We start from the raw sequence: 10603 nt of genomic DNA on the forward strand, positions 1-10603 counted from the left end.
CAAATACTTTTCCTTTTCAAGCCCTTCAGGGACTTCAGTTTTTAAGTATTGCCAACTGTCAGGGGTGAAATTTTTTCCTTTTGGATGAGGAAAGTTGGTCTAGTACTCCTATGCATCAATTTCCTTGCAGTTTAATGGTGCTATTAAAAATGCTTAAACCAGTTGTTACATTTTTAAAATGCTGTTGAATATAGAGGGAAATCAGGGATAAACAAACTAAATTGCATAAGTGTTTTTTAATCAAGTTGTTTAAAATATTACTTTGAACCTTGGAGAACTTATTTCAAAGAGTAAATGGAGCATATTTTTAAGATCTAGAATTCTTCTGCTGAGTGGACGTTGCCAGTGGATAATTCCCTATAACTATGGAAGAGGAAAAAAAAAAGTGCATTTTGGTTAAAAGAAACTGACCTGTTTCCATGATGCACCCGGGTTTGTTTTGTCTCTGATTGCTCCAGCCATAGTTTTCCTTCCTTGAGTAAGTTCCAGCATCAGTTGAGCTTGGTGGCAGACTTCCCCTTTGGCTTCAGCGATGTAACATCAGCCTACACTGATTTGAAAGCCGCCCAAATACACGTGCGTGACACCGGGAACAGCCAAGTCAAAGGAGAGCAGCTACATAAATCTAGTGTAGAAATGAAAGCAAGTTTTCTTTTTGTCAGAGTTCCAGTGACGTTTCATGCATATGGCAGAAAACTTAGGAAAGTCTGCTCGGCAATTCACTATACATACTGTGGAGCTATGTTGTTAACATGATTGAATGGAATATCTTAAGGTTTTTACTTTTGAAATGTTTTGGCATTTCACGTCCAAGATGTTATGTTGTCTTGTGACACCAAGTAATCTTTTTAACATCTTACTGCTTGAAACATTCAGTATGGTGGCCTTTGATTGTGGCGTAAGAGTATATAATGTTTTTTTATGCTGCTCTTTTGGTGAGGAAAGAGACTTAATTTATTTTGGTGCCTGATAATTTAACATTATTAAATTTTTGTGTGAAATATTAAATTATTGTGTGAATAATGATGTCTGAGAAACTGTACTTAAGTACAGTTATATTTGATACAGAACATGTGCTAGTTTATCTAATTCAAAGACTAATTTATCGACTTCATGGTAGGAAAACGATAGGAGCAACATTTTCAGGAATTCTTTTGGCTATTTATTTTAGTGCCTGATAATTTAACATTATTCTTTTTTTTTATGTGTGTGAATAATGATGTCTGAGAAACTGTACTTAAGTACAGTTATATTTGATACAGAACATGTGCTAGTTTATCTAATTCAAAGACTAATTTATCGACTTCATGGTAGGAAAACGATAGGAGCAACATTTTCAGGAATTCTTTTGGCTAGGTCCTAAAGTAAATGAAGAGTTGCTCTTACAGAGTAATGAAGCTGTGATTTAGTTATGAGGATAGTTTAATGAGTGCCAGTAAAATGAGCATACTTTTACTAAGTATTTTGTATGTGCTAGGCATGGTAGTTAAGAATTCTAATTTTCCTAATTGTACTAATAAGGGACTGTTTTTACTTTAGCATAAATTTCAAGCTTTGTCACAGTTTGAAGTTGTGGATGGTTCTGAGGGACCATGTCTGCCTCCAAAAGTGATTTTATGAATAATAAATTCACAAATTAAAGAAGTACACCATCACATTAAGAATTTTTAAATAATCTTGATGCTTGAGAAGTTTGCGGGGCTTCAGAAATTGGCAGGTTCTCTGAAGGTCTTGAAATGGTACATTTGCTTTTTGTGAATGCACATTTACTGTTTTTTCCCTTGGTAAAATAAGCGGGGGGAGGGGTGTGCATGCCTATGTAGAGCATGTCTTAAAATCAGAACCGTGCTCCTCATAAAGCATCTGCCAGCCATGTTTGTGTGGGAGACCCAGGCAAGCTATGGCAGTGCAAGCGTGGTGTTGGCGCGCTGCCCGAAGGCAAGAGAACAAAATCTGAGACGATAGCAAGTAGAGTACATATGGCTACAGCATAAAATCCAGTGCAGGTCCCTCTCCGTAAGGGCACTATGAACAATCAGTTGAATAGGTTCACCAGTGCTATAGTAGTCAAGAGCGACTCTTTGACACTGTGCTCGATCCCTCAGCTGTTGAATGGTTGAGAAACGTGGTGGAGAGTTTTCTTCCTGTGGTTTTTGTTTGGATTGCCTCTCTAGTCAACCGAATAAGCATCGATAATGCTGCTCTGCAAGGAGCCACGTCTGAAGGGCAGCAGTGGTACCGCTTGCATTAGAGACAGAGTCGAACAACAGATAATGCAGGGGGGAGGAAGCTCGTAGCTGATTAGTTGTGAAGGAGAAGGCAATTAAAACTGAGAACAAATGAAATTATGCCACAGAGTAAGTACTAACGTGCAGTTTCTACCTACATTGTCTTCCTGCAGATCACTGTTTCCCTATTAGCATTGCCTGGTGTGGTGCTCATGCTTCTGGTCACATCACCACAGCACTCTTGCACTTCCCCCTTAGCTAGAAGATACGGTCTGAACTTACTTGTGTGTTTATTGCCATTGTTTTCAAGGAGATGAAAAAAGTATTATGGGTACTTAATCACAACTTTTTAATTTTAAACTGCTTCCAATTTTGAGTAGTAAAGAAATAGTGTCTTTCATCTATGTCTGTCTGTATACGACAGGATAATTGTAATAATTTGTTTTTGTAGTGGATGATGCTGGCAAGATAGAACAAGAAGGTTCTGCTGAAATTACCATGGAAGCAGAGTCAGAAAATGGCTCTTGTAAAGTGGATGGCATTTGTCCAGAAGTCATCAAGGTCTATATATTCAAAGCAGATCCTGGAGAAGAGGATTTAGGTAAAATATGCTAATTTTAGAGTACTCCAACTTGACATTTGAAATTTTGCATAATTAGAGACCATGGTTTTTGTCCAGTCATCTGTAAAGAGCTGTTGTATCTAATGTTCAAGAGTGACAAACTCAGTTTTCCACAGTCTGGCATAGAATTTGAACAAAGTATATTTAAAATATTTTGCTCTGATTTTCCTAATTAGGGGGCACAGTAGACATTGTGGAGAGCGAGCCAGAGAATGACCATGCAGTTGGATTACTTGATCAAAATAGCAGTATTCGTATTCCAAGGGAGAAAATGGTTTACATGACTGTAAATGATTCTCAGCATGAAGATGAAGACTTAAGTAAGTAGGTGGCTTTCATTTGGGAACAGGGATTTCTACTTTCAGCAGTGCAGTGTTTATTAATTTTTTTCTTCACTTCTTTTTCTCTTAGATGTTGCAGAAATAGCTGATGAGGTTTATATGGAAGTGATTGTAGGAGAGGAAGATGCAGCAGCGGCCCATGAACAGCAAATTGATGACACTGAGATTAAAACGTTCATGCCCATAGCTTGGGCAGCAGCTTATGGTAGGTAATTCTCGAAGAATTCTTCCTGGTGACACCATCTAAAAATGTTGGAGATTTTTTTTGGAGGGTAGTGGAGTATCTGTGCTTTTGTGTTTGTTTTTAAAGTTTTAAGTAAAGAATGGTTTCTTGGCATAACGAGCCTTAAAAAGTGAAGAGGAGAGAAGCTCTAAGGCAGGCTTCTTACTCCTGTTTTAACAGGCACTTTTCTAATTTTCATGATGTAGAAGGGGGGAGTACATGAATTTTCAGCTGAAAAATTAGTTCTCAAGTACATCTGTCCTTCACAGTTGTAGGACGCAGTAAGAGCTGGCTCGAGAATAGAACTGAATACCTTTATTTGCAGGGAGCGGGGAGAAAGCAGATGAGAGTATGCAAGAGGCACTGTAACAATGAGAAGCAACACTGGCCTCTGGCTTGATTTAGGTGCTTTCTAGAATGAACATATAAGTATGTGATTTCACTAATGGAAAAAGAATTGAGTAAAAAAAAAAAAAGCTGAAGGGAGACATTTTAAAATTGTAGCAGAACCCTGAGATTATTTTCAGCATGCAGGACTATTTGTCTTGGTCGCTAGTATCTGAGCATCTACTGCTGCACAAACTGATTTCCAAAGCTACTCCATAAGCAGGTAGGCAAAAACCTCGTCTTACAAATGATTCCATATTGCCCCTTTCTCCTTCCAAACAAAGCAGAAGAAGTAGTGGAGTAGAGCACAATACTTAGGTTGTCCCGTCTGCCTTATGTGGATTGTGGTGATGGTGCCAGCAGACAAATGGCAGGCGAGTGCTGAGAGTGCAGTGGGGGCTAGAATTGTGGACTTGAGTCGAGGGAAGGCACGATTTCAGGAAGGAGCATGTGTTAAAAGTTGTTTGGGAGGTGGATGGTGTCTACCCAGAGCCCTGTCTTTGGCCACACGCTGGGGAGCAGAGTTTCAGAGGAGAGGAAAGGACAGAAGCAAGGTTGAATGGGAATTAAAAATTAAATTAGGCAAACTCGAAACAACAGTTGTAGACTGATTTCAGAGAAGGAGGACAAAATTGAGCAGAGTGTACTAAGTGCAGAGAGAGAGAATTGGAAGGAGCATTTAAAAATGCGGGACACGGTGGAATGGTTGCGTTGCCAGCGGTAAGCAGCCTTTGCAAGGTGAGAAGTGGCAGGGAAGGGACGAAACAATGAAGCATGAAGGTATGAAAATGGCAGAGGTTTGTCATCTGCACTTCTCGGAACTCTTCTCCACTTAAGGAGGATTTTAGAGCTGATAGCAATGGCATCTTAAAATGTTCAGTTTGATTTGTTGCTGTACTGTAGCAAAGCCCAGTCCCACTGTGTGTTCTGTTCTGTTCTAGCAAGTTTTTGCAGTTTTATTCTAGTGTTAGAAAATGTTTGAGGACTCTTTAATGTTAAAGTCCAGGAGGAGCCTTTATGCACCTGTTGCGAACTGTGCTTTCTACACATAAGATGTGATACAGGTTTTGGCTTTCATGAAACAGGTTTTGGCTTTCAGTGTTTCCCACTTGCCACATTTGCTGTTCCAACACTTGAGCTAGCCTGTGGATTAGAATATTCAGGCTCTGCATATGCCTGTTGTTGACTCTGAGTTTTCTTACCTTAATGATTAATATTAATTCTCGGCGCTCTACAAAGGGAACAGCTGTTGAGCATCTTGCACTTTCTTCCATTTCAATATTCCTGTCTTATTCGTGTGCTTTGCTTTCACTAGGAACTGTTGCCTTTGACTGATTGGAGTAAATACTTAAGCACAAAATTTGGCATTAAAATTTACTTATGCCCTTAAATCACCAATATGGAACAGATAGTAAATACCTTCCCAAACGAAGAGATATATTTACTCGTCATTTTCATGGGTTTTTTACATCCAGTGATACTATTTGTGTATTAAACATGAAGCTCCGTGAGGTGAAGATTGTTTCCTTCTTTCTAGTACACAATACTGAGCATGCTATTTATTCCCTCCCAGTAGAAAGAAGTAAAGTGAAAAGAATAAGTGTTAAAAGCATCAGGTGTGCAAATAGTAAGTAGTGGAGTTTGGGTGCGAGTTTATGGGCTGTTAAGAACACTTCTTTGATTGCAGTTCCAATTCTCAAACTCGGTGTTTGAGAAACTTCAGTGAGGTGAATTCAGATGTCCAGAAGGGAATGAATGTGTCTCAGGACTGAGAAGAAAGCCACGCGCCGCAAATGTTGTGATGTGCTGTTGTGGACTGATGTTAAACATTTGGGGCATAAGTAGCAACCAAAGGAATGCTAAAAATGCTGCATTTAAAGGAGAGCTCTTCGTGAAATGGAAAGCCATAGTTCCTGTAAATTGTATATTCCTGTAAAATTAGGTTAAAAAGCCACTGCTTCCAGGTTCATGATTCCAAAGATGATTCCTGAGTTAGGTGTACAGAGAAGTTTTGCAGGTCGTCGTGTGCATTACTACAGTTTGATTAAATGTCTGGAAAGCGCTTTATCTTTTCTTTTATCATCATTGTAGAGTTTGTTACTCGAATAATCTGTAGAGTGATGACAGTAGGTAACTTGTTAACTTCTCCTGTTAGGTAATAATAATGACGGCATTGAAAGTCGAAATGGCACTGCAAGTGCTCTTTTGCACATAGATGAGTCAGCTGGGCTCGGAAGACTGGCTAAGCAAAAACCAAAGAAAAAAAGGAGACCTGAGTCCAGGCAGTATCAAACAGGTGAGTATCTGGTGGCCGGTTCTGCTCTCATTCCTTTATGCACTTACCCATAAACAGATGCAGTTTGCTGATGGCATGTGCCATGTCTTGAAAAAAGCAGTGATTATGTTGGGGATTATTTTGTCGACAGCACTTCCACATCCTAAGTGAGTGATAGATTTTATTTTAGAGTTTTATAAATACATAGTTGGCTTGGATTGTGGAGAGTGTGTTAAAGGAAGTCAGTTCTGACCATAGGAAAAAAATAATGTCATAGTAAAAGGTTAAAAGCCTGTATACTTACCTTGCTACACTAATTTCAGTGTTTAATGTAACTTTTTTGAAAGTGATGACAGTTGAACACTCTACTCTTAAGAGTGCTTTAAAAAAACCTACATCTTTATTGAAAATATGTAGAACATTTCATTTTATCAGCTCAATAACTGGAAAATCTGAACATTATGTATTACATTTGGTAGTGTAACTTCTATACCCTGTTCTGTTTCAGCTTTAAAATAAATTGCCTTCTTGTTCATGCCACTGCTCTTACTGGGATCACTGGAAAAACAGCATGTGCTGCTGTGGCATTATTTGGTTTCTGCTGTTACTGTGTTGTGATCTGAAAGATTTATTTTGTCTGATAAAGTTGAAAAAGCACACAACTGTTTTATTTTATTTTTTCCTAGTAGCCTTGTCTTAAACGATACTTAAAGTTTCTTTCCAAATTGTGACTTAACTGTAGGGGTTCTGTTTTGTCTAGCAGTGAATCAGTAAACCAGACATCTTAATTGTAAAAGTTTGCTTTTTGTATTTCCAGCTACCTAGTCAGTTCTCCTTCTAAAAAATTTTTGGAGAAAAGTGCTTTTTAGCATTCCTAAACAAATTCAGGGTAAAAAATTCAGGCTGATGGATGAAGGCAAATAAGTTCAAAGCTTTGAGGTGTCCACGTGTGAAATACGTTCTCATTGATTCCTGCTTGATACCTCTTCATAGTGTGGCTGTGACAGATGGCACAAGGAGGAGGTGTTAGTTTGGGGAGATACGAATTGTAGTCAGCGATAGGTGATTAAACTGTCAGAAGAAACTTCATCTACACATTCATGGAAAGTGAAAGAAAAACACGTGCTACACTTAGTATGTAATCTTTGGTTTAGTGAGTTGCCCACTGTTCTTTCTGTCAGTGTCGGTTTCTGCTTGTATTTGATGTGTGAACGCGGTCACAGTTCTTCAAAGTAGAATTAGTTGAGTTGAAGAACGGCTGGGTGGTGCTTTGGTTGTCTCCATCAAAGAACAGTATTTCCTTTCCTCTGATAATAAAAATAAGTGAAAGTAATAATTCCTTTGATTTATCATGGAATCATAGAGCCATAGAACGGTTTGGGTTGGAAGGGACCTTAAAGATCATCTGGTTTCAGTCCCCTGCCGTGGGCAGGGACACCTCCCACTAGACCAGGCTGCTCAGAGCCCCATCCAGCCTGGCCTTGGACACTGTCAGGGAGGGGGCATCCACAGCTTCTCTGGGCAACCTGTGCCAGTGCCTCACCACCCTCATAGTAAAGAACTTCCTAATGTCTAATCTAAATCTACCCTGCTCTAGTCAAAAAACATTGCTGCTTTCTTCTACCTTACGTATTTCTTCTACCTAACACAGTAACAAGCTTGTTTATTATATAGTAAAACGTACGTGTCTGATCTCGTTTAACATTCAGCTCAGTGTTATGGTCGAAATAAGACATTTATTAAAGTATAATATTGATGAAGGGATTTTTGTTCTTTTTCAGCAATAATCATTGGCCCTGATGGTCATCCGTTGACAGTCTACCCCTGCATGATTTGTGGAAAGAAATTTAAGTCTCGAGGTTTCTTGAAAAGGCACATGAAAAACCACCCAGAGCACCTTCTTACTAAGAAGAAATACAGATGCACAGACTGTGATTACACTACGAATAAAAAAATAAGTTTACATAACCACTTGGAGAGTCATAAGCTGACCAACAAAACAGAAAAGCTTATTGAGTGCGATGAGTGCGGGAAAACCTTCTCTCATGCAGGAACTTTATTTACTCACAAGATGGTGCACAGGGACAAAGGAGTTAATAAAATGCACAAGTGCAAATTCTGCGACTATGAGACAGCAGAACAAGGATTACTGAGTCACCACCTTTTAGCTGTCCACAGCAAGAACTTTCCTCACATTTGCGTGGAGTGTGGCAAAGGGTTTCGCCATCCGTCAGAGCTCAAGAAGCACATGCGAATCCACACTGGTGAAAAACCCTACCAGTGCCAATACTGCGAATACCGATCTGCCGACTCTTCTAACTTGAAAACGCACGTAAAGACTAAACACAGTAAGGAAACGCCGTTAAAGTGTGACATTTGTTTCCAGACTTTTTCAGATACCAAAGAGCTACAGCAGCATACGCTTATGCATCAAGAAAGTAAAACGCATCAGTGTTTGCATTGTGACCATAAGAGCTCAAACTCGAGTGATCTGAAGCGACACATAATTTCGGTGCACACGAAAGACTACCCTCACAAGTGTGATATGTGCGATAAAGGCTTTCACAGGCCTTCGGAACTGAAAAAACACGTGGCAGCTCACAAGGGTAAAAAGTTGCACCAATGCAGACATTGTGACTTTAAAATCGCGGATCCCTTCATTCTGAGCCGCCACATACTCTCAGTTCACACAAAGGATCTCCCGTTCAGGTGCAAGAGGTGTAGAAAGGGCTTTAGGCAGCAAAATGAGCTGAAAAAACACATGAAAACACACAGCGGCAGGAAAGTGTATCAGTGTGAGTACTGTGAGTATAGCACTACAGACGCCTCAGGCTTCAAACGGCATGTTATTTCCATTCACACAAAAGACTACCCTCACCGGTGTGAGTATTGCAAGAAAGGTTTCCGAAGGCCTTCAGAGAAGAACCAGCACATTATGCGGCATCATAAAGATGTTGGGCTGCCTTAAAGTCTCTGTCACAGGCTTAATGGCTGGAATTAGAAAGGAATTTCGCCTTTCGGGCAGTTAGCTTATTTTAAAGCCAATCACCTGCGATCACACACACACAAAAAAGAAAAGAAAAAAAAACAAAACAAAAAGAAAACCAACAAAAAAAACATACTGTGCATTTGATTTGTTGCTGTATAAAAATAGGATTATTGCTTCTAGTTGACTTTTATACCTTTTGTTCAATAGCGTGTTCTGAATTCTATTCAGTTTGTTTAATAAATGAAGAAAAAGATGGCAACAATAAAGTTGCATTTAATAAAGTAAACCCTGTCTCTTACTGAATTTTTCAACCGTAATAGTTTATTTAAGTATATTTATCTTACTGACCTCGTTGATACTCACAGTGTCCATGTTAATGCAGTTTTGTCGTGAATTTTAAAAATATGAAATTTCTCTTGATAAAATTGTCAGAGGTGTGTATAAAATGGGGAATTGTGATATAGAAGATAAAGTCACGAGGGCCCACCTGATTGTCTTGTTTTGACTATACAGACTTTGTGGCAGGTTAACTATTCTCTATTTGAGGAGTTACACATCTGACTTTATTGCAGAAAACTCTTCTGTGTCTTAATTCAGGTTTCAGAGAGAAATTTTCTTTTTCTTAAAAAAGTGGTTTGGGGCATTTGTTCTCTTTCTTTGCCGAATTTAAAAGTGTGCTCAAATATTACATTTCTTGTTCTGTGCTTCTTTGTCTTTGAAAGGTTTTGTGTGTTACAAAGGAGTTGGGTTCTGTTCAATTTACTGCTGTCTTAATGTTGGAAACGTAAAATATTCTTGTTCCATTTGCAGAGTTAATAGACCGCAACTGTCTGTATGTGCCGGTAAACGTACCTCAAACTTTATGTGTGTTAGTATTTCTTTGAAAGAACAGTTTGTTGTTCAAGTCACATTTTTCTTGTGAGTTGTTGTAGAATAAAATTTAAGACCAAGAGGTGCCTCAGTTTTGGAAACAAGATACTTACAGTGAGAGCTTCAGAGGGGGATGGAGTGGAGCAGATGGGTTCATAAGGAGCAGAAGTGTTTTACTGCAGCTACCCTTAATAACAAAAGTAACTTACGATAGTGACAGAACTCTTTGTAAATTGATTTTTTTCCTGAGCCATTAGCAGCTGTGTTCAGCTGCTGTTTATTACACTATCCAGAATTAACCCAGTTCTTTTAATCTGGTTATAAACAGCTGGGGGAGAATGACATGTAGTTTCACCACCTGAAGACTATTAGGAAGTAGCACCCTGGCACTTGCTGGCTCCGGCATAAACGTACCAAGCACGAGGTTGCCATACCTTAACAACAGCTGTGGAGCGAAAAACCCGAACCCTTTCACGCTGTGGCAGGTTTTAGGACCCGGCCCTGCTCCCCTTGCTCCAATTCTGGTGGAAGCCCCTGGTTCAGGATGGATTACAGGCCTGGGAGCTGGCTGCCTGCCAGCCGAGGAGAGATTTGGCACCAGCAGCTGGCTCATGGGAAGGGTTCAGGGCCTGGCCTGGTGGCGACTCTTGTTTCCAGGCAGGTAAACC

The 10603-nt window shown here is 39.5% G+C and overlaps 1 protein-coding gene across 1 annotated transcript; it reads left to right on the plus strand.

Annotated features, from left to right (window-relative positions):
* The first annotated feature begins 2625 nt into the window (after nucleotides 1–2625).
* On the plus strand, nucleotides 2626–10007 carry LOC104278276 (zinc finger X-chromosomal protein). The gene is made up of 4 exons (XM_009875196.1): nucleotides 2626–3170; nucleotides 3262–3396; nucleotides 5957–6097; nucleotides 7858–10007. Exons 1-4 carry the CDS (start codon nucleotides 3122–3124, stop codon nucleotides 9042–9044), a joined length of 1512 nt encoding a protein of 503 aa, XP_009873498.1. The 5' UTR covers nucleotides 2626–3121; the 3' UTR covers nucleotides 9045–10007.
* The last annotated feature ends 596 nt before the right edge of the window (nucleotides 10008–10603 follow it).

Source organism: Apaloderma vittatum, unplaced genomic scaffold (assembly GCF_000703405.1).
Source record: "Apaloderma vittatum isolate BGI_N311 unplaced genomic scaffold, ASM70340v1 scaffold18608, whole genome shotgun sequence".
NCBI classification, from domain to species: Eukaryota; Metazoa; Chordata; class Aves; order Trogoniformes; family Trogonidae; genus Apaloderma; species Apaloderma vittatum.